Raw genomic sequence first — 24,315 nt, 5'->3', positions numbered from 1 at the left:
CGATATCTCTCTTGGATTGAGGTGCCCAAAACCGGACACAATACTCCAGGCGTGGCCTCACCAGTGCTGAGCACAGGGGCACAATCACCTCCCTACTTCTGCTGGTCACGCTATTTCTAATACAAGCCAGGATGCCGTTGGCTTTCTTGGCCACCTGGGCACACTGCTCTAGAAAAGAGCTGAAAATGAGAAAAACATAGAAAGTAATGGACGTTGTTTTAAAGAAGTAGGCAGAGAAGCACAAATTTATTCCTTCCTTCCTTCAGCCAGAGGGGTTCCCAAACCTGCTGGCGTTACCTTATGCTGGCCTTGGGCTGTACGGGCAGTATTTCCCCCTCTTTGAAGCGACTTCATACCAAACTGGCAGTGACGACTTAAGAAGTGAACGTTTGTCTTTGGGGAAATTAAAATTAGCATCATAACATGCAGTGCTTGTCCCAGAAGCCAGTCCTGGATGATGTCATTCTGCCAGCACTGCCCCCCCCCACCCCACCCCGAGTAACTGTGTGCGCAGTTGTAAGGGAGCAGCAGGCTGAAAGTTGTAAGTGAATTTTGGCCGTGTCTTTGAAGACACCGGTATGTTTAGCAACAGGCAGATGTGGTAATGACTCGTTAATTCCACTCTTTCCAAGATCTGTGGCTGTTAAGTCTATTTGCTAATTCCATGTGGAGCTGCTGTGTGGCCAGATAAGTTCTTGTGTCTAACGTACCGTGGGCAAAGCTTTAAACAAAAAAGTATAGCCCAGACCATCTGTACGACTCCATCCTGCAAAAGGCAGGAAATATAAATAAATTATTACTGAAATAAAGATAAAATTAGCCGCATTACAATCCATCACCCCAGCAACCAAGAGCCACCATCTCATAAACATTTCCCAGAGGGCCAATACTGAGCTGCGAGGATGGGACAGAGAGGTTACGGTGGGATGAAGTCCACACTATGCAGATGAGCTTCCAAATTAGTCTCACCTGGTAGGCATTTAACATAATTAAAATGCCGTTTCCTACTAGATGCAGAAACCTGTCAGGTACGAGCTAACAGAGCTGCTCAGCGGGAGAGGCAGGCGGGTACCTAGCAGCGGTGACAGACCTAGGCCAATGACACAACAGGTTTTGGTTTCAGATAGGGGGTCTTTGGTGCCACCACGGCAAGGGCTGAGCCAGTGCGTGTGGCTCGTCATCGTCCATCCTGTCTGTTAAGACCAGGCTTTGGTTTGGGGCTGGTCATTCCTTCAGCTCTTGGCAGGACAACTCCCCAGCGTGCCTGACTCCAGCCCCAGAAATGTTTCCAAAAGTATATGTTTATTTTCTTTTTTCCGTATTCCACCCATTTTTAACCGCTGTGCGCCCACAGCCAGCCAAATCCCCGCTAAATGAGAAGAAAACGGAAACTAGACAGTTAGTTGTCTGTAGATGCCACATGTTTATTAGTCCATTCTAAAAAAAAAAAAAAAAAAAAAAAAGGAATACAGCATTTTTATCTTGCTGTAGTACAGAATAAATAAAGCCATAAAAATAAAAACATGTGGTTAGATAGTTTTATACTGCTTCTACAAAGAGTTATATCTGCAAATAGAAAAATACAAGAACCCTTGTTTATTCATGGCTCAGTGGTTATCACAGGGGGATGAACCTGGAAAAAGACCGGGAGAACTTCTCTTGAGTTTGACTGCGTATCCCATGGGACTAACAACCTAACAAACCACGGCCAGACACAGCCTCCTAAGGAGGAAAGAGAACAACCAATAAATCTTCCTGTTTTTCTCTCCTCTCCCCTGAAAAAAAAAAAAGCAATTTGACATTCCCAGTGGATATAAGGAAAACCCTTCCCCATGAGGACAGTCAGGCGTGGGCCAGGCTGCCCAGAGAGGTGGTGGAGTCACCACTGCAGACCTGGTGCTCAGTGAACCAGCCCCTTCGCAGGAGCCTGTCAGGAGCCTCCCCCCTGGGGAACCGTGCCTGGGGGCAAGCGGGCAGCTGGAAGCACACAGAAGACACACGTGAAGCTCTTGATGGTTCCTTTGCTGAAGTGTGAGATCATAAAAGGTAAGAAAAGAACCCACTAGGCTGTTGGGAGGAGGACAACTGCTGTGCCTCGGCAAACAGCTGACCTTGGTACAAAAGGTCTGAGGTTTAGATTGTTCTCTAGCTTACGTTTTGTTAAAAAAAAATAGTTAAATTAATTTCTGTCCTACTACTCCCAACTCCCCAGAGAGGTGTCCAGTCTGCTTTAAGCTCCTCCTGCTGAGCCTTACCGTCCTGCCTTAGTTGGGCTGACCCGAAGGTCAGCTGTGAAAATGGAACGTGTAGTGGTACTGCAGGACACCTTCCATTTCTACATTCGGCCGCACAGGGGGCACGTGAGCAGGCAACAGGAACGGGAGAAAACATTTCTCATTGGATACCAGAGAGGCAGGAGTGTGCAGTGTCTCTGTGCCAGAGAGAAGTGAAAATAAGCAGTTGTAAATGCAGTTCTTAATTACACACACACAGAGGTACATCACCCGAACCCCACTGCGGTCCCTCCCGTCCCCAGTACTGCTCAGCTGAGCGTCTTCTGCGGTGACAAGACCTGACTCGGGTCCATCTGACAGTCACAGAGAATCCTGGCTCCCGAAAAAGCGGTTCACGCAAAGCCGTTTCCCATCTCTTTCCAAGTTCTGGTTTACAGGGACACAGTGGTGCAGAAAACAAAAGGTTCAGCTTTGGTCACTGCTGGAAAGCCTGTTTTGGACAGTCACATTAGTTCAACAGCCTCGTGTTCCCCGTTTTCTTGCTGTACCATACAGCCGACTTTGTTGTTGAAGAGACGAGACAGACTTCCCTTCTGAGAGCTCCTGCCCTGGGCAGACCTCTCCTTCTTCAAACGCCGCTTGTTTCTCTTGCATATCCCCCGGATGTCCCAAATCCTTAGTGTGCCGTCGTGGGAAGCTGTGTAGAGCAACTCGTTGTGGATCTGGAACAACAGGGTCACACTTAATACCAAACCGTACAGCTCGGGAATCGGCACAATCAAACTGTCAAAAATCGGAGCAAACACAGCTTGATCCGAACACTTAAGGCCTGATGGCTCCCTGCAAGAGCCGGTATAAATTATCACAAAAGCTGCTGAAGTGGGATGAGACATTACCAAGTCAGGACTCGTTTCTCAGCCACTTCACAGAGCCGTAAAATATAAACAGCAAGAGTTATTTATAACCTAAACCCACTAGAAAAGCAATGGGGAACTAAACTCAATGTCAGAGTAGGCCGTAGCTGGGAATTTCTCTGCTGGTTTCAGACGGCTGGTTTTGAAGATGAAGCTTAAGGAGGCACCAAAATGGGCATCAGTGGGCTGGGGGGGGTTCAGGAATGCTTTCCTTCTCACTTCCCTTCTTCCTTTGCAGTAAGTTATAGGTATGATTCCTCCTTCAAAATTTGTTGTTCTTCCAAACCTGCACTAATTTAACCTTGATTCCCTCCTGTAGTTTCATTTCCCTCATGGAACATTTTTGCTGCTCTTGGTAACGTTTCTAATTGTCCTCCCCCCGGCCTAGAAGCCAGCCGTCGGTCTTGATGGTCCTCCCCTCCTGCGTCAGTCTGTCCCCAACTCGCAGTCTGGCCGCGATAGCGAGCATCCCCCGGCAGCCGGGCTTACATCAGCGTGCAACGCCACACAACCACAGCCCCCTCCATCCCTCGCTCATGTACCTAAGATCATATCAAGGTCGCCACTTTTCAGTCCTCTCTCTTCCCGGGATTTTTTGCCCCGTACGCTTTCCAAAAGGAATTTTATCTCCTCTCTTTTTTTCTTTCGACTGTCAACTTGCCAGAAATACTTCCAGTATCTCACGTTCTTCATCAAAATCCTCCTGCATGCAGCTTTTACTGAGATGCTGATGCAGGGAGACGTGGACTCTGAAGTGCACAAAGCATCCAAGGATTCAAACTTTCCCCCCAGGATTCCTTGCATGATACTGGTCTTTGCATTGCCACCAAGGATTACTAATTCCTCCCCTCTTAACTTTTAAACTCCAGTATCACTTGAGCCTAGACAACGTGCAAGCAACTTTTCAGGGATTTCAGTAACTTCTAGAGATTTTTCAAGCCAGTGGCAGGGACTCTTCCATTTGAAATCAATACAGAGCTTCTTTGTCATCTTTACACCTTCAGAAAAAATAGATCCTGATGGCAATATAAATGTTTATATACAGGGTAGCACCACTAGCTCTTCACTAAGATCAGAGAAGATGGCAAGCAGTTGCTAGACTGTTGGGGGATGCCATGCCCAGGGGGTTAGGGGTATAACGCTATGTTTTATTCTGCTTGGATAAGGCAGAAACTTCTTCTCCGCCTAGAGCTCTGCAAATACTTATCATCAGCGTCTTGTAATGGAAGTCCCGAAGTCCATTCCCTGCCCCTGCACAGGATCAGTTACATCTGCTTCATTTCTTACAGCTGCTTGTCTTAACCTGACCTGAAAAGCCTCCAATCACAGACATAGGGCTGTCTCTGGGGGCTCGTTCTGTGGTTTCACTTATCCTCATTATTACCCGAGTTTGTCTAAAATTACAAAAGAAATATTCAAGTCTGTTACTTTTCATCTTACCCTAGAACAACGTCCAACCCGAGACACGCAGAACAGCCAGCCCACACCAATTCCCACAGAACAAACAAGGGAGCAATCAGAAGCGAGAGATCCCAGCAAAGAACCCCCTTCCTGACCTGGATGCAGTTGATGATGAACTTGTGTCCTCGGAAGATCTTCTGCAGGACACCGCTCTTGGAATTGAAAGCTCTCGCACAGGCATCACCACTTCCCGTGAACACTGCAACACAACCACACGACACAGCACGGGGCCAGGTGTCAGCAGCCAGGTAAAGTCAGTTCACGCGAGTTCAAAAACGTACCTAAAACTAGTTCACAAAGGAGCAGGACTTATCATTTTTAAGCTTGATTCTCTTCTCGGTTGTAGCCAAGTTCAGATCATTTTCGTTTCGTTGACCCCAACACACTTGTTTTCATTTGCATTTTTGAAAACACTGAACTGCCTTAAGCCTGAAGTTCCTACATACACCAGCACATCACTCCACACACACTTCAAATAGCTATTTCTGCTCTTCTCTTCCACGTATATTTCCCTGCCTAAACATGATTCAGTAATTCTAAGCAGGCAATTTATCTCAAGTCTGGTTTTAAGGATTCCCACTAAGCCTTCCATTTGTTTTACCATAGTTATTTCCAGGTTTCCACCCAGTACTGCAGTATCTTCTACGGCATCACGCAGCAGCAGCGGCTGTAGAGGGAAGCTGCCAACCACAGGAACAGCATTACCCTCTCTCGAACTAATGATAGGAATTTGGCCTTAGCTTCATTAAAGTGGTTTTTTCCCCCCTTTTCTACAAAAACTCACTACTAGTAGGTAGGGCCATCTTTGTTGAAATACCACAGTTAAATCTTCTGTCCTCAGAGGTGAGTGGCATGTGCAGGCAGCTTTACAAAGCAGCTTTATAAATTCTTTTGGTGGTGGTAGATTTCTTCAGCTAAATCCTGTAGCTTAGGATCTTCGCAAGGAGTAGAGCCTTTAAGTGATTCAAGGCCCAGGCTCTAATCTCTTAGTTCAGTACGGCTGAACTCTTGCAGGGTTTTGGCTTTAACTCCTGTATTCTATGTGGTCTATTGTACACGTGCTACAAGAGTGAGGCTGGGGAGGATGTTGGTTGGGGTATTTTTTAAAGTAAATTAAGCACGACCAGAGATTTTGGCCATTCATCAGGTTTCCTCAGGGTATCTTAACATGTTCGGAGAACAATTTCTCAACACTTTGGGATCTTCACATCAGATCCCCAGAAGTTCTGCCTTCAGAAACTGTAAGGCTGCGTTGAATATTTAGATTTTGTACACAACAATATGCCCCAAAAGGAGCACATTTGTGTGCGTGAAGGGTTACAAACTGTCTTCATAAACACTCACTTTCCTTCACTTAACCCAAACTCCTCAAGTTTATCTAGAGATAAATATTTCAGAACTGCAAAAAGCAATATATTCACTGCTCCCTGCATTTCACATGTTTGCAAAAGCCACCACCATGGACGGACTTTTACAAAACTGAAGTGTCTGAAGACAACAGAAACCTTATCTTTTGGGAGAAGTCAGGCACTGGATTCCTAAAGAGAGGTGAAGAAATTATCACAGCAGTAAATTCAGGCCTACAAGAAGAAACGAGAGAACAGGCTACCTACTGCCATCAGCTTTTCAACTTCAAATTAAACAGCAGGAGGCTGGGTACTTCCTGGGTACACCTTCAAGAAACGTCTGGATGTGGAAAATCAATGTCATTTTATACGGGCCGCTATAAATTCAATTACCAACGCAGTCCTGAAAAAGCATCGCGTCCCATTCTGCAAACGAGTAATAACGATGTAAAGCGGGGAACAAGGTACGGATTTTTTTTTCCAGTGAACGGAAATCACTCAATGCTATTACACACATGCAGAGAGTAGGAACCAATTAAGAGCCGGTTTCGCTATGCAGCTGTCAGTGTACTTCAGCTATCGCTATCAGGATTTTGTTTTTGACAGACATCCTTTCCATCTTTTGAACTGTCACTCTAGATTTAGGAAGTCTCTTTGCACCTCTGCGTCTCAAAGGAGAGCTGTGGATCTAACCTAGATTTAGCACTTAAATATATAGCACCTGTGAAACAAACAACAACAACAAAAAAATCAACAACTCATTTTTATTTTTTACTTAAATTTCATAGACCCTGGGGAGGGAGAACAGGTTTTTAATGTTCCCTTGGAGTTTTTGCAACATGAAAATATATAAACTGCATTAAATTTTAAATGACTGTGCACATACTGTAGGAGAGAAATAACCAACATAATATCATTAAGTAAATTATAGTGAGAACCAGCTTTAATATTCCCCATGCTATTAATTACACAAGTAGGCTGAGGAAAGCCACCAGAAACACATTCTGATGACTTAAAGCTTAGATCTCAGATCTGTCTGGAGTCCCTGTATACTATAAAGCCATTTTGGAAACACACATCTATTTTTCCTCTCATTCTTCTCCTATATTTTCTTTATTTAGGCTGTAAACTCTCTGGGGCGCCAAGCCTTTGGGTACCGATCAGAGAGCAAGTAGCTGAATTAAGATCTTCTAACAGAAAGTTAGCGTTTCTCAGCTGAGATTCTTTCCGTGTTCTTGCGCTGGTGCAAATGCAACAAACCTTAAAAAACATCATTTATATTGAAATATTTTCTCCACGTTTTTGAAAGAGACTGAACACACAATGCTGACCTGTCCCAGGTGAACTGCTAGAATATGAAGCTACCCTAGCTCCAACATGTGGTATCCAGTAAACATGTCTTTGTAATTCTAATCGAAAAAAAACTATTAGATACTGTGCAAATAAACGATCAATGTATTACAATAATGCAAGCAATCACAGTATATAAATTAATTTTTATGGGGAAATTTCATCTTTCAAGAATTAAAATGTGTCTAAATTCTATTCAAACATGTCCCTAATATTTTCCCCATGACATTTTCTTCTACCCTTCAAGTAGAGCAATTCAATTCTCCCTGTTTGACACTTTTAGTATTTTTGAATTTGATTTAAAATGAGATCTTAAATAACTCTGTGAACACTTTTATCACACTATCAGGATGTTCTTCACAGGTCTGACTAAATGTAGAAATATTGCCTGCATTTTAAGAAAAAAAAAGAGTGTTATGGAAAAATAATGTATGTGTATGGCAGGGACAAGGTGGCAGGATGAGGGGGAAAGAGAGAGAAAAATGCAGAGCTGATGGGGGTGGCATCAGATAATGAAACTTTGGTTTAAGCCCAAATTTTCTTTATGATGGTTTTAGAGAATCTGGTCAATTCTCCACTGGTTGCGTGAGAAGCAGGATCAACACTGAAAAAAATGCAGCTCTGAAGGTCTCATTAATGAAGGAGAGACGGTCTCTCCATCTCCCACCCAGACTTGAAGATTTCTCGCTGCATCAGGCCAACATGAGCTTAGCAAAGTTATCCTGCCTTTGGGTAGTCTGGATGAATTCAATGTTTTGGTTTGTATCTTTATAATTAAAAGGGGGAAAACATATACACACACAAAAATAATCACTATTTTGTTTGCTAGTGTTCATCCTCAATTAAAACTTCCAGTTCGTTTCCCCTGCCCTACCTGCGCACATCTTTGAGCAATAATAACTTCCGGGTGCGGTGTAAGCTCAGACCCTTTCCCCTTCCATTTCAGCCTTCTAAGCCAACTGCAAAAGCTGAAATAAGCAGAAATTATGAGCTGCGGGTAGGGGACAGTGGGATATTTCTGCAATATAGGTGGGGAAAGCTGAAATTAACCATAAATTACAATTAAATATTTTAATAGCGAAAAGTAGTGCTGTGCGTCTAATCCTGAAAATAAAACCAAAAAAAAAGCTTCCTGATTAAAATCAAAATCTACCTATGGGCTTGGTTACACATTAAATTTCCAAACATAATTAACAAACCAACTCAGTTACAGGGTTATAAACGTGGTCAGTCAGCCATATCTAGTATGGTGCTAGACAACTCCCATTAAACTCTGATCTGCCTCTGCAGGTAGGATTCTCTTCTAAGGTGTACCATCTTGCATTTGTCAGCCATTTATCACCATCACACTGATGATCTGCCAAAAGAGATGTGAAGGCCCAACTAGCAACCATTAATTTGGTGTTACATGTTCACTTCACAGCTGAAGTATAGAAACCAAAATCAGAAAAGCGTGGTGAATCTCTAGATTAGCTTAAGACAGGCATTGCCATTCCGGTTACCCTGAAGGAGAGAAGTACTTGTTTGGGAAGCAAACGAAAGCACATCAGGTCTAACATCAGTGGCAGGACAGGACCAGGATGAGAGAGGTTCAGGCTGATAAAAACAGAGGCACAGTCTTTGTAACCCAAACCCAGAAATGCATAGATGACATACAGAAGGAAAACCAGCCAGGAGAGGGATTTAAAGGAGGAGGTTTCATGGTCAGAATATAGTGTTATGTCAACAACAGACAGTTAAGTAAAGATATTAACAGGAGTATTAGGGGAAAGTAGGGGAACTGAGTCCCAAGCACTAGTGAGGCAAGCAGCACTTGGCTACTGCAGAAAGGTGGTTTGAGGAACAAATACATGAGAGGGGACAGATAAAGGGAAAAGAACTTGTGGAAAATGAATCTAGGAGATGGTCAGAGTCTGAACAGGAAGCCTAACCGTTAGAAAGCAGCAATGAGCATCTGAGATGTTATTCTGCTTTAGGACAGCCCATTACACAGTACCTGCAAGGAAGCAGAGGCAGGCACAGGGCTGCACATCCAGCAGCAGCACTTCCTGTCCCCGAGTAGGCAGCAGAAGCAGACTGACAGACATCAGACTAGCGAGGTTAAACCACGACTGTACAACCAACCCACAGACAGCTCAGGATTTAAGCCACTTCCATTGGCTTAAAACAACTGCCTCTTCATTTGCCAGAAGAGGGAGGTGGCAAATGTAGGGAAGATCTAAGCTTCCCATGTGGAGTAGTGCAGAAATTCGATACTGAACATAAACATGCTGGAGTTGAGAGAAGTGGCAATTTTGCAAGCCTTCAAAATTATAGTATTGTCTATTAACAATCTTTGATCAGACAAACATCAAAAAGGAAACAAGGGATTGCTGAACATAGGAAAGGCAACTTACAGATCCCAGCGTGGTATTTCAAAGTGCTAACGCTGTGTTTGTGAGCCTTGTACGTTTGGATTCGCTCCCCAGTGTCTACTAACCAGCACTTCACTGTCCTGTCCGCGCTTCCTGAATACAAATGCCGATTCACTAGCTGAAGGGAAGAGAAAAAAACCATCAGCAATAGTCTCTCAGGCACATTCGTGAGAGAACTGCACTGAAGTGACTCACACAAAGTCACGGTTTCCAGCTCAACAGCCTGTTACAAAGAGCAACAACTACACCTTGAAAGAGAGGGATGGTGAGCAAAACCAATCTTGCATTCATCACTATCGCCTCTCCCATTGACCTCTGGGCCTTAAAAACAGCTCCCACATGTCAGTAGATGAAAAACTTAGCCCATCTGCTGGTGCAAGCAGGCAGGATTTCAGTGAGCTTAACCATGCTAACCCCACTTCCATCATCAGTTACATTAATACAGCCTCAAAAAAAAAAAAAACCAAACCTGCAGTGTAGTTTCTGCAAAGCATATTTGACAAGAAGTCTCATCAGACTGTAAGTTTCAGAACAAAAAAGTTTCAGAACAATTCTGAGGAACAAAAAAAAGTAAATTAAAAATAAAATCCTATGCAACATAAACAAGGGTTTAATATGATCACTCTGCACAATGTTAATATTTGGAAACACTAACTCTTTCTTGAAACTGTTTTGTGTCTGTGTTTCCACAAGTCTTTTTAGACTGCATTATCAAACAGTTAAGTAGTTAACTATCCTTACGCAGGTTTCTAAACATCTTCAATCAGAGTGTCTTCTGCTGTGCATTTAGAGCAACTCTGCCTATAAACCCCAAAGAACGGTGCCTCATCACACTAATTATCCTGCACGCTGTGTGAACTCACTAGTGGTGGAAGTTGGTTGTTTTTTATTCCACACAGACACGACAGAGAATGGCAGAGGGAAGGACTGCAGATGGGAAACTGAGACAGAGGGAAAATAACCGACCTGTGCAAGACTATAAAACTAGCCAATCCACAGAAATAAGCTATCCAAAGCCTGGCAGCTCAGCAGGGAAACCCTCCACAGAGCAAAGAAAAATCTTGCATTCTATGTCCATCTCACAAATGAAGGTTTTAACAGCCATCATTTTTTGAAATGTCACATCCTATTACTTTTAAGCTGTTCTAGCAATGGTATTAAAACTACATCTCAATGAGGAAAGAGAAGGAATGACCAGCAGCACTAACAAAAACTGAGCGCCATACAGTTAATCTGACTTTTAATTTCCAGGCTCAACCTGAAAGGGCACGAAGAGCATTGTCACGTTGCACCTCCTAAATGGAAGAGGTTGCTTTGAGTTGAGATCCTGCTGCATGGCTCTTGGCTAAGTCATTGCATTTCTTTTTCAGACACCTCGCTAGCAGCACCAACCCACTCACTGAGCAAGGGAAAACACTAAGTTATAGCCTCCTGCAGGTAAATGCCACTCTGCCTTAATGGTACATCACATTACGCTGCTTCATTACTACATTTAGGTGGGTGTAGAAATGCTGAAGTGAAACAGAAAAGCTGCAACATGCCTAGATTTGCTAATTTGCTAGATATAAGAATGTGTTAAATGATGTGGGCTTACTCAGGTAATTTATAGCACCAGGATCATAAGAGCCATAAAAGCTTCCGATGCCCAGTCAGAGGTCCGGAGAGCTGCCTGACACCAACCACCTTCATTAAAATAAAGCCTCTGTGTTGCCCAGGCTGCTGCATGATATACTTTTATGCACCTTCCTCCCCCTCACCAGTCTGCGCAGGTGAGCACAGTAGCAAAAGATTCTCAGCCATGCATGGAAACAGAAATACTAACAGGTTAAACAATCTACGGGGTGTCACAGACTACGCCTGCAGCGCAGCCAACAGCAAAACCCAGTGCACACTCCAACTGTCACACAGCCTCTCAGTTCCATGGCATTTTTAAAACACAGAGCACGAAATAGCTATTAGTGGAGAAACCCATCAAGAGCTATCAGCTCAGGCTGAATTTGCAAATCAGATCTGCCTTTAGTGATACAATGCAGGCATCATCTCATCTAAATTGATGCAGATACCTACAGCTAAGATAAGTCTCCTTACAGTCACTGCAGTCTAGGTCACGATTCGTCTCATCCTGAAGCAGATCACACCTTAAAACTCACTATTTCTCCCCCTGACAAGGACAGCCTTCTCAGTTGTAGCCATCTACATCAATTTAGGTGAGATGACTCCTCCTTCACTTGACTAAAACAGGTCTAGTTTACAACTCCAGCCTAAACTACAACACTGCAGATATCTATATTTAATCAAAATAATAATCATCATCACACACTGTTCCCCTAACCAAAGCACCTTATAAGCAGGCCCCACACCCTGTGTAATACAAAATAAATACCTTCCCTACTTTATAGATGGGGAACCATGATATAATGCAACCAAAGTCCATCCAAGAAAGGACTTGAAATTTATAGCATCCTAACAGCCAGCAGTACAGGTCCTTGGGTCCTGTAATCCTTCTTAAGTCATGACCGTATTGAAAACTATCTAACTGTAACAGCTCCCCTGCCGACTTCCAACCGGGTACACTCATTTCCAGTTAGGTCACCTTCTGCTGGATCTCCCTCTAGGACCCTTGCTAACCTCCTTACACCAGCTTGGCTTCTCTTATCCAGGGGTTATGGGTTCCAACCTCCTCAACCTCAGAGGCCATTTAACCCAGATCCACCAGTTCTGTTAAACTACTGGGCAAAACAGTATGTTGCCCTCCTTCTTGTCATATTACTGAATAAAAACGTCCACAGGTGCTGTTCCTTGGGTTAAAAATCCCCGCTGACATGTTCAGCTCAGCGGATCAGGCCCCTCTCAGGAAATGGACAAAAATATAGTGACTTCTTCACCCAAATGCGAGATCACGCTGCAGCTTTGGTGGGAGCTAAGCCTCGCTGCTGCCAAGACTGGTGCCCATTTTGCGCATGGGCATCCAGGCACAGTCATTTTCAGCAAATACTTGTGGCTTAGGTCCCCAGGTCCATAACTACTGGGCTTTTCCAGTCTAAAGTCTTCAAACCCATACCCAATTCCCTAGGTGCCAGTCCTATTCTTATTAAAAAAAATTAATTTTCTTATGATTTAGAAGGAAAAATGTAAAATTTCTCTCAATAGATATTTCCAGATATACCCAAGTCTGTCAACTCCTGGTTTAAAAATTATCAGTAGGAACAGTTATATATTCTAATCTGCGAGTGCCTGGAGAAGCAGTGATATTTTCAGAGCTGTATTTTCCTTGGCTGCCTTTCGAGCACTTTCTTCACCTTGGCTATCTGCCCAACAAAGCTCCTGACAAGAAAAAGAGTGGCAAGGCAAGGACACCCGGAGCAGAGCAGACAACACAGAACAGATCTGCAGCTCAGATACCAACGAGCTGAGTGGACGTTTCAAACCCAAGTAGCTTCAAAAGAATTAAGAACTCGACGGCTGTCAGATGCTCAGTTCTAAAGCCTCGGCCAGACAGCAAAAAAAAAAAGCCACTGCATTGCTATCTGTAATTCTGGACTGTTAATTCTTCTCATTACTCTGAGGGACTCTGCTTTGAACCAGACGAAACACTGAGACACATGAATGGAGCAAATTTGTCTTAATCCTCAGGCCAAAGTACTGTAGACGTACCATTCCATGAAAAAGTTCAGTCAGACTTGCTTGTGAGTAGCAAAGTAACAGCAGTAGCAAAATACAGGTTGCAAACACTGAAGTAGTTACAGGTTTCATTGTTAAAAAATGCCAGTTTTAGGCAACTCTGACCTTGGTTGTACCCCCTAGACACACCACAGTTTGAATTAAATAAAAAAATATATAAATTATCGTGCCTAGGGTAGGTGTCCCAAGACAATCGCAACCCTATTGCTCCACAAGCTGGGCTGAACTGAATGTATGCAGCAGCTTAAGACAATTTCCACCTGTATGAATGCCAAAAAATATCTGCAAAAGAGCAGTTTAACAAGTATTTCAACCTTATAGGAATGGGCTTTGCTCTCCCAATTAACCTTTGCTATAAGAAACAATTTAACATTCATCCAAGGAGAGGCAACTGGCTCTGCAAACAGATTTGGACGTATGTTTTTTCTGAATGTCATTGCACTCAGAGTGGCTCCCAGGAACTTCATGACGAGTTCAGATCAGGAACCACATTTCCCATTGCCGTCTTACCCTTCACATGGGGCTCAGTATTCCTACGATCTGCCAGCTGGGTCTCCTGTTCACAGCCACTTCTAAGTTAAAAATCACCAACTTGGACCAATCTCAAGTTACAACTATGTAAGCCTTCAGCCGAGTTAGACTTTCAGGATCCCGTTCAAACCACATTCATTTTAACAAGCTAACGAACTCCCCCTGGGCAAGAAATTGGGTTTTTTTTCCTGAGAATCCATCTAGAATGAGCTTTTGGTCTGGCTGTTAGAGAACATTTTTCAACTTTTCTACTGCAGCACGAAGTCTGCAGAAACATGTTTCTTTCTACAGGTGTTCATATTCCTGTAACTCACATATTCATCCTCTGATGAATTATGCAACAAATACAAATTGCAAAAAAAATAGGTGCGCTTAATTGGTGTGACAAGAAAAAAAAATCTGTCCCCATGATCACAACAGTTAAGCATATAAACAGAGCTGAGGCAATGGCTTTGTTCAAAGCATTCTTTTCTTCTAGTCAGATTTAAAAGGCAACTAAAGGGAATGCTCCAAACAAAGGATCTTTTGCAGGAAAACAAGAAGCAAGTTCTTGCCCACTCGTGTTCATTTAAAACTCCTTTTGCAAGAACAGAGTTTTCTTGCAAGAATGTTTGCTATAGGATCTAAGCTAAATTCCAAGCTGGATCATTTCTCTCTGCCAGCTTTTGGCAGCGCAATCTTGATAAATACTCAGAGGCAGAACAATCAGCAAAGGACAAAGCAAACCTTGTGAACAGTCTGCAAAGCTGCTTTGGAGACATTTAGAAAAAACACACAGAAGTAAATATTTGAGTCAGGGTTATTCAGCCTATTGCAGGCAGTTATGTTAATGAAAATGCATGTTTGATAATTAATTGCAAATACCGGGCTTTAGCCAGGCTTGAAATTTTTAAGTGGAAGAACTCACATGAGCTGTGTGACTATGCTCAGCCCACCCCTGCTTTTTTCCCATCACTTCCTATAAAAGTCTCATCGTTGGCTCCTATATGAAGAGGGAGCACTGAAAGCAGCTGCTGTCCCAGCCTGCCAAGCTATCAATGCACTGCAGGAGAAACAGTGAGGAGTTCTGGCCGCTCCACTGCTAGTTACCCAGCCTGACTGTGAGAGTGAAGCAGTCAAAGCCACCAAAGCACCTTAGCATGACGTGATTCCCACTGCAGATACCAAGTCTCCTGGCAAAACTTTTGTCAGTCTAATTTAGATAATGGAAGGACAAGAAGAGTGACATTAGAATAAGATGGTACCTGCAGCAGAACTACTTTGACAGCAGAGCACACGCAGTCAGTTCAGCTGGTAAATCACCTTCAACAGACTGACACCAGGACAGCGGGGCAAGCCCCGGGGAATATCTGAGCAGCTCCCCCTCTTCACTCCACCCACCCAGAAGCGCCAAGGATGGTGGAAAAGGGAAAGCTAAAAGCTCATCAACGCTTTCCGTTCTGCCGTGCTAGGTTAGAGTTGCTTTCAGGCTCCTCTAACTTATGCTAGCTGGCAACACCACCTAAAAGACTTCTCAGAGCAACTGAGGAACATTCAAAACCAGAACGTGCCTGTGGCATCACCTGTGGCTTTTCACACGCCAGCACTGCAGGAAGGAGGTGGAAAACACAGGTGTGCTTTATGGATATCTACCCCAAAATGCTCCTTCAAGAAGCTCCAGGAATTTCCATTCACTGCTACAGCGACACTATTGGTATTTACTGGAAAGTAATGGGAGAAGACTGGAACAGTCCAGAGCTAATTTGCAGCTGTTTAGAACATCCTGGGGCATTCCCGTTAATAACAGTACTTTTTAAAGTTGGAGAAAATATGGTCTCAATATCCAAATTTTTCCTGATCTGTGTCCAGGATGAGAGATCACACTGAGCATTTCTCAAACTTTTTGAAAGGTCACCCTCCCTTAGGGATCTTTATTTGAATAAATAAAATGAAAATAAGTCTTCATTTTTTCCTTTTATTCCCACATAAGCATTATACCACCCAGAGAACAGGTAACTACCTTTAATTGCTGTAACAACTCAGCTCTTCCAGGACAGGGGAGTGAAAAATCTGATGTAATTAGCAGCTCACTTCTGCCCAGAAGAAAATGAACTATTCTCAACAATTAAAACTGTCTGCTGGCTACTGTGAGCAACCCACAACTACCTCCAAGTCCTTCCCTGACCCATGGTTTGAAAAATACTATCCCAACTCACTACGACAGATGCAACACTGTCACTAATAAGCCCTAGGCAAGAAAGACTCCAAGAGACTTTTTTATAAGAAAACAATAATTTAAAAAAAAAAAAAAATTAAACACCTCTATTCAGGAAGTTTCCCTTCTGTTGTAACATCTTTGTATGGATTCTGGTGATTGACCCCTTTTCTAAAAGAATGAAAATACCATGTGGGCTGTGCTGAGAGGCAGCCAAGTGGAACAGAAGGGCTAGTGTTGAACCCAGTGAGGAAGAGGGAGGAATTAGGAAAGATCGACAGCCTAAAGCTATTGAACAGCAGTACAGTGACTGCGTAAGCTGGGAGAAGTTTTAGAGGCCTAGAAACTAAATGCTCTCTGTGGGGGCAGTTATGTACCTCAGCTGGACTCTTCTAGCCTCAAACTTCAACTGGTGACGAGAGAAGCGAGGGGCTACCAGTTACTCACAGCTAGAAGAAGATTTGGCCAGGACTGTTGCCAGCACAGTCTTGGCAGCAGTGGTCTTGTGTACTTTGAATTGTTCAGGTTTTCCAAATAGATGTTATTGGTTTTGCTTTTCTTCTCCCCTACAAGAAGTCCTGTTTGTTTAAAACCATTGTTTAACTCTGTGCTCGCAAGTGGACAGGCATTGCTCATTCTTGAGCATTCAAAGAGTGTAATTGAATTTCCCAGGCTTCTGGGAGAGGGTCAAGCCAGTTTTGTGTAACAGTTTTAGCAAGAACCCAATTAAATTAAAGCAAGCTCTGCTGTTGCCAATCTGTGCCTTGGAGAAGGGTTACAATTAAACAGCAAAACATAGCGTGACACTAAGAACGGCAACAGATTTACTTAAGCATTCTCAAAATACATTACCACAATATCATAAAAACAAGCTTTAACACTGCGAATTTACCCGAGCAAGACAAACATTACTCCAGGGCAACATGATTTTGTGTGGTTTTTCTTCCTCCCTAAAACTGAAGGAAAATAGAATTCCTTCAGTACTACCGGGTTTTCAGTCTGCTGGTGTCAGCAGTGACTACCTTCTTTAGAAACAAAGGCAACATTTATTTATTAAACATCTATTAAAAATACATACTGCAGCCTCTCTAAAGGAAAAGCACTTATGGATGACATACACAAACAAAGAGAGTAGTGAGAAAAAGTAGTCATTAACTTCAGACACATACATTTAAAAACATTTAAGGTTTGCTGACCTGAAACTAAGTTACAGACCATCATTTAACTTCTCTAAATATACCATTAGCATTTTCTGGTGGGCAATGGAGTGTACAGAACAAGCACTTGCGCAATAGTTCCCCTTTGCCTTCATCTACCTAACCTCCTTCTCTCCTCTGCAACTTTAACAAACCTGGCAGCATTCACCAGAAAAATACTGCAAATAGAAAAACACAATATATTTTTTCAGATCACATTTTCCGTCCCCCTCCCTCCATCATTTCCTGATTTCTCTCCCCCATGTTCTACTTCACTTTTCCATTTTCCTTGCCCATTCTCTCCTCTTGGCCATCTCTTTCTTCCTTTCTTTTTTCAAATTATGTCTGTGTGGTTTTTAAAGCAGGATTTCTTTCAGCTTTATGCTTTCCTGTTATCTTTTGCCCACAATTTTGGGTTGCTTTTGGGTTTTTCTTTTGTTTCAGTGATTATTTTTTTTTTTAAGGTATCTGGTTTAGTCTGATTTTTTTCCCCTCCCCTTTTTAGGTTATCTGACCCTCTGTCTGTTTACTTGCACAATCAATAGCTCAAGTTATTTTTCTTCAAAGTCTGGCGATCCTACGCACGCAATCCTACTCAGAAGAACAGTCCTTCCAGCCACCCTGCTCATGAGTTTCAAGACCTAGGAGGATTTCAACAGATACTGAGCTAGAAGCTAGACCAGACTAGCCACTAGAAACCAAGAGGGTCCCAGAAAGGATTTTAGGGAAAGAGGAGTTGTCTCAAGACTGCAAAGCAACGTTTAAGCTTACCATTTATGACCTGTCTCAGAAGAGCTTCTTTATGAATGAAAAGACAATGGAGACCCACATGAGTCAGGATATAGATACCCCCTTTGAACGGCTCTTGAAGAAGCCTCTGTTCTTACCTCTAGGCAAATTACTGATCCTTGATGCTCTTTGAACACTTTCAGCTGCTCACCAGTGACAATATTCCACGTTCGAATGGTATAATCCGTGCTGCCAGAAAACAGCTCCCTGTTTGGTGCGTCAAGTATAAGGCATAAGACAGCCCCAGTGTGTCCCAGCAGAGTCTGGTAACAGCGCCCACTGGACACCCACCAGACCTTAACAGTGCAGTCTGTGCTACCTGTCACCAGGAGGTCTCTGCTCACTTTCTCCTCCTCCTCCTCTTCCTCCTCCTCTTCTTCAAGAACATCCCTGGAGGAATAGTGAGCTAGAGTCAGGACACAGTTCCGATGGCCCCGGAATTCCTGGATTTGTTTCTCCTTGTCCACACTCCAGCAGCGGGCCGTCCTGTCATAGGAGCCACTAAAGAGATAGTCTTTGGCAACCAGGATCCTGCAAAAAATAAAGTTTGAGTATATGAACAGTATCATTCCTTTACATAACCATTTTTGGGTCACAATTTCAATGCCAAGTACACTGAACTTAAAAGCAGCAGCATGAACACAACATACATAACCCCAATTCAGCATCCCTGTTTAATACACATTGTTCATGAAGTTTTCGTTTTCCTTTAAAAAAAACAAACAAACAAACACTTCCGTGTTTAAAATTGAGATCTCTTATTCAGGTACACATCAATGCAGACATTTTAGCACTATCACACCGTAACTTTGGGCATTTGTGTTTTTCTAAAATCTTTTCCAGCAGCACTATTACGTACTTTTCTTAAGTTACATATGCTAAGAGTTTGTCATGGTTTTTGTTGGTTTGTTGGCTTTTTTTTTTAAAAGAACTCATTTTTGTTAAGTATTTATCAGCATTTTTTTACAACTATTTATAAATTGTTCAATTCAATTTCAATATATGAAAATAGCTTGGAATTAAAATTAATAAAAATAAAACAAACCAAACCTCCAGAACCTGAACTGTAACTGGCAGTAAGCGAAGATAATAATCTATCACCAAACAGAGGCAGTGCAGGAAAAAAACCATACACCTCATTTCTCTTAGCCCAGGATCTCAAAAGAGGTAGAGCAAGAGCACCCCCAGTTATTACATAACTGAAGAGCGAATCAGAGATTACAGCTCAAGAATTCAATTTAATGAACCTCCAAAATAACGAGTAGTGGCTGCACAAGCATATAATAGAGAAAATATAGAAAATAGAAAAATCTCTACAGTTCATATTTCCAAAACAGAGATAGGGAACATCATAACCTGCCGCCTTTGTCAGCTAAGTTTGGTCCTCTGGAACCTTTCAAACTGGCAACAAAGTCATACGAATAGGGAACACATTTCCCATTTGCTGATTCAAGCAAAAATCAGGCCAGTGCCAAAATTCAGACAGAGCCAGCCTTCCTAACTATTTACAGAATCTAGCTACACATCGTATGTGTTTTGAGTTTAGTAAGGAACAAAAAAAGCCACCCACCAAAAAGTATGAAAAGAACACCAATCTTTGACTGTTTGATTTGTCAGGAGTTAAATCCAGTCCAACTATTAAGAGGTACTTTAAATTGACAGGCCAATCAGCCACACACAATCAGTTTAATAATAAACTTCATTTGCACAAACAGCAATAGTAATTCCAGAAAAAGCCCTGACTTTATCCCTCTTACTGACACAAAAGCTTGACGTGATGTTTTTAAATCTATTTATCAGAATCATCTGTTATCAATTGAATAATTTCTTCTGGAATTTCATTCCTAGCCCTGGATTCAATTCCCCTGCTGTGTGCCTTTCATTTCTCTCCTATCTGCTGTCTATGGATGTGTCAGCACTGTTGCTAGGAAAACTAATCATTACAGCACAGAACACATGTAGCATGAACTCAAAGGTTTACACAACCCATTTTATTAGTGTAGTAATCAAGAATTGCAGGAAAATGACAATATATGTAATAATAGATTACAGCAACACAAGGGAAGAACTCCACAGAACCAACCTGTTAACAATTGATGTGTGTCCTCGGTAAATGGCCAGGCACTGACCCGTCATCACATCCCACTTTCGAATGGTATGATCTGCGCTACATGTGAAGGCAGCCTCATTTTCTAAGTGGCAAAAGGTGATGTAACTTTCATGTCCTAGGAATAACAAAAGAAATAAATTCAATCACTGTGCATGCAAGCAGGACAGACTGCTTGAGCTCTTCACCTTAACTAAAAGAAAAATATAACAAATAAATGGACAGAAGCTCTAGTTTTAAATGCACCACCATGTTCTTCACATTTAAGGATCTGAATATCAACACAACATTTTTAATTAACAGCAGAAAACTCCACTTCATTGATACAAGGATTAAGTGGAAAAACAGTACAGTTCTACCAATCGGGCAGACTGAACAGTTATAAAAACATGAGCTAAATTAGCATCAGTATAATAAAACTCACAATGATTAAATTTAAACCCAGTAAAAAACTGGCTTATTTTTTAATAAAGAAATGCTTTTGTTTCCTTCTTCTGAAGTCAGAAAAAAGAGGCAGCATTTCGACCCAGCCCATTGATTGTCAGGACAGAAACAGCCCTAAATTAAAGCACGAAACTATGAGAAAAGGAAACAACATGAAACTCATCAGCAAGTTTAGTTTCATTGTCCAAGCCCAATGAAAGGCAAACAAAAACACTTATCTGGTAAAAAGTCAACGCATACTTTCCCCATTATGACTACTAACATGAATAAACCCCACAATTTTCAAAATATCAGTATACCTTTAAGGAAATGACACAGAAAGAAAGAATAAGAGCACAATTATTTATTCAGTATTCAGAGTATGTTGGGATTCTACAGTTACAACAAAAATAGATACAACCACTACTCTAAAAATTTCATGCTGAAAAATAGGGTAATACTAGCAAAAAGGAGTCAACATTACAAGCTTAAGATTTTGTTGTTGCTTAGCAAGATGTGCCATTTTTCTGTTGTATCATTAAATGCACAGCATTTAAAAAATCACCTTAGGATTCAAGTCCCAGCTTTGTCCAAGATCTGTTGTGTGAAATTGTTGTCACCTATCCAATCGTTTGGATAGGATTATCTTGTGCGCCTTTGTTTTAATTATTTAGACTGTAAGCTTTCAAGATTGTAACTGTTTCCTCTTAAGTAACTATCACAAAAGAACCCAGGACTTTGGTTGAAGCGGGCGGGCCCTACTGTAATTTAAATAACACTATTCTTTGAGAAGAAAAGAAGAAAAAATATAAGAACACGATTAAAGACAGACAGATAAACAGTCAATGATATTAGAAAAACAGAATCATGTTGTAGAATAAAGAGATGGTAAAAAAACAGAGGGAAAGCAGACTGCCCAGTAAAACACTTCATTTCACTGACTGCAAGAAACGGATTTTACTACAAATCCTGTAGTTCAAAAGCCTTGTTGTAGTTCAAAAGCAAACCAGAATCCACGTTACAAACACACGTCTTGTTTCCTCTTAAGCAAATTCACCAGATGTCAAAAAATTAAACAGATCACCAGGGCTATAAGCAAAACTATACCAACCCTCACATTTTCGTGAAAACTTTTTGCAAAGCAGCTTAAAGGGGACAGGTTTCAACCACCAGCATTTTTCTCACAGCATCATGTAATCCTGCTCTGAGAAGACCAAAAAAGCATCTTGGTTACTGCATCAAAGTCTGTCAGTCAGATTTTAACCATCAGTAATACTCAAGCTACACAAAGGATGCCAAAACCCCCTGTTGCAGACAAGGTCTGGTGCTGGTCTGGTCAAAAGCCGCCAACATAGAAGTCTGTTGGTTATGCTGCGGTGGAAGCTTGAAACTGTGTTATGGATACAGGTTTATCAGAAATTATAGCTTGAACGATACAAATTTACACAAGAACTGTGTGTGTGCATAAATATAAAATACATACAGTTATCTGATTGGACTGGCTGTTCACAAACTGTCTAGACAACCTTCTTTAGAGTTCACTAGCAGTACATAGGCATATTCTGAATATTATCCAATATATTTCTCTTCCTAGTTAAAAGGTAATTGTTCGTTTAAAGGAATTTCTAAGCCTAAAGCAAATGCAGTGAGTTTTCCAGGAGCTAGAAGCATAGCAGGATGTGGGGAAAAAAAGACAATACTCCATAGTTAAAAACAAGCAAGAAAACAAACAACCAACTGCAAAAAAATCACAGCAATGTGATTTCTTATTTGGAAGAAAAAAGGATTAGAAATTCCAAATTTAAGAGCTTTCTTTTTCTGTATTGAGAAAAAAGAACATGAGTGACAAAACAAATATCTTTAGTCCACATCTGACTCCTGCATGACTGTACTTCCTACAGAGTTTTTATTTTCTTTTTAATTATTGAGATATTAGTATAAAGATAATAAATTTTGTTTAAAATGCAAAATCAATTTGAAATGAGAAAGCCTAGCAATTAACATTTCTGTGTGTCAAATGAGGGGGAAAAAAACAGCCTACTTAGTAAAGTTTCTTTCCAGGCTTCTGGGTCAAGAAGTTCTAAATAAAGACTGTCTGGAAAATGAAATTATTAAAAGGACGAAGTAAAAATAAAAAAAAAAAAAAGAGACAATAACAAAAAGTCCAGATTTCATCAGGGTGTAAAACAGAAAGTCTCTCTGGAAAGAGACATCAGTTAAACAACTGCTAAGTTCCACACCCTGAGATAAAAGGATCCATGCATTTAGTAGTGCTAGTAACCTGCTTTGGATTGAAACAGCTTCTGCTTAACATTACTGTAACCAATACTCAAAAAAAACCACAAAACAAAAAAAGCATTATTTTGCTGCCCAGCAGGCCGCGGGGACCGAAAGAGACCAGAACGTGCTGTGTGGCCTGTGCCATGGCTCTAAAAACTAGGCGAAAAGGAGCTATTGTACCTTGGAAGTGGCCATGGCACTGGCTGTCGACAGTGCTCCAGAGCCGCGCAGTGCCATCCTCGCTACCCGTGAGCAGGCGCTGCCCGTCCGGGCTCAGGCTCAGCCAGTTGATGCCTCCTTGGTGATCTGTGCAGACCTTCACTGCTGAGCCACTGTTCCCCATCCCGCCGCTCCCAGCCGAGGCAGAGGCTGCGGGTCAGATCATGGGCACTGCACAACTTCCAGACATTGCTCTGGGCCTCCAGCCGTCTCCCACCAACCAGCCTCAGCCATTACTTCAACTCCAAAAAATCATCAGGGTAGTCCAGGCAGCTGCAGAGGGACACAAAGAAGGCACGTTAAATCGTTTCATCTCTCCCGTAGATACATCACTTTCTCAGTCAGGGTGTGCTGGAGCTATGGAGTGCCCATTTCTCCGTAGGAACCGAAGCCCCACCGTGGAAGACGGCCCTTCAGCCCCACTGGTGCGCCTTCTCCATGGGCACAGATGTACGTCCAGCCTTTCGGAGAGGACCCAGCCCGGACGGCGGCGGCACCGCTATCTGGTGCCCTGCTCCGAGGCTGCTGGCACGATCCTTCTTTTTGAGCAATTTCAAGGCTGACTTGGGACACGCTGAAGAGGCGACGCCTCCGAGCGAGGGAAGCCCGGCCTCAGGCGGCCCCCAACGCCCCGAGAGCCGCCTGCCTCCTCCCCCGGCCGCCGCAGGATCACCTCAGCGGCCCCGGCTGCCGCCATCCCTCCCACACGGCCCCCCGGCATCTCCGCCTTCAGCTCTTAGTCGGACACGGCCCGGGCTCTTGTCTGGCGGAACGATCCCGCACTCACCCTCCGGGAAGGGGGAACCTCCTCCCGCCGGGGGGAAGCCGGAGCCTACGCCGGGCCGAACGCGGGATCCCCCCGGCCGCCGCCGCCGCCTCCGCCCCGCGGGGAGGCGGGAAGGGCTCCCCTCCGCCGCCGCCGTGCCCCCCTCAGGCCACCTCGGGGCGGTTCCCCACCCCCAGCGCCGGCCCTCCCTCCGTTACCTCCCTCTCCGTGTCAGAGCCGCTTCCAAGCGCCGCAGCCCCCCTTCCCGGGGCGGGCAGCCGCGGCCTCCCACCCGCCCGCCCCGCTTCCTCGGGGCTACCGCTCCCCGCCTCGTCCCCCCGGGAGGTGCCCGGCGGCTCTGCCCCTCCGGGACGGCCTACCCCCCGCAGCAAACCCCCTTTTCGGGGGTA

The 24,315-nt window shown here is 43.1% G+C and overlaps 1 protein-coding gene across 1 annotated transcript; it reads right to left on the bottom strand.

The window, feature by feature from the left end:
- Positions 1-1,401: 1,401 nt before the first annotated feature.
- Positions 1,402-23,412, bottom strand: WDR86 (WD repeat domain 86). The gene is made up of 6 exons (XM_074157389.1): positions 23,101-23,412; positions 20,194-20,335; positions 18,209-18,641; positions 9,702-9,837; positions 4,705-4,808; positions 1,402-2,956 (listed from the first exon to the last, which is right to left on the bottom strand). Exons 1-6 carry the CDS (start codon positions 23,261-23,263, stop codon positions 2,738-2,740), a joined length of 1,197 nt encoding a protein of 398 aa, XP_074013490.1. The 5' UTR covers positions 23,264-23,412; the 3' UTR covers positions 1,402-2,737.
- Positions 23,413-24,315: the final 903 nt, after the last annotated feature.

Source organism: Numenius arquata, chromosome 12 (genome assembly GCF_964106895.1).
Source record: "Numenius arquata chromosome 12, bNumArq3.hap1.1, whole genome shotgun sequence".
NCBI classification, from domain to species: domain Eukaryota; kingdom Metazoa; phylum Chordata; class Aves; order Charadriiformes; family Scolopacidae; genus Numenius; species Numenius arquata.
This window is presented reverse-complemented; position numbering and strand designations above follow the sequence as displayed.

Bases quoted from the DNA above. Each gene is read 5' to 3' on its own strand.
- WDR86 (XM_074157389.1), bottom strand. From the start codon at position 23,263: ATGGGGAACAGTGGCTCAGCAGTGAAGGTCTGCACAGATCACCAAGGA. The intron at 4,809-9,701 runs GTAAGTTGCCTT...GTTGTGTTGCAG, and splicing joins GAAATACCACGCTGGGATCT to TGTTCACGGGAAGTGGTGAT. The intron at 2,957-4,704 runs GTCAGGAAGGGG...CTGTTGTTCCAG, and splicing joins TCATCATCAACTGCATCCAG to ATCCACAACGAGTTGCTCTA.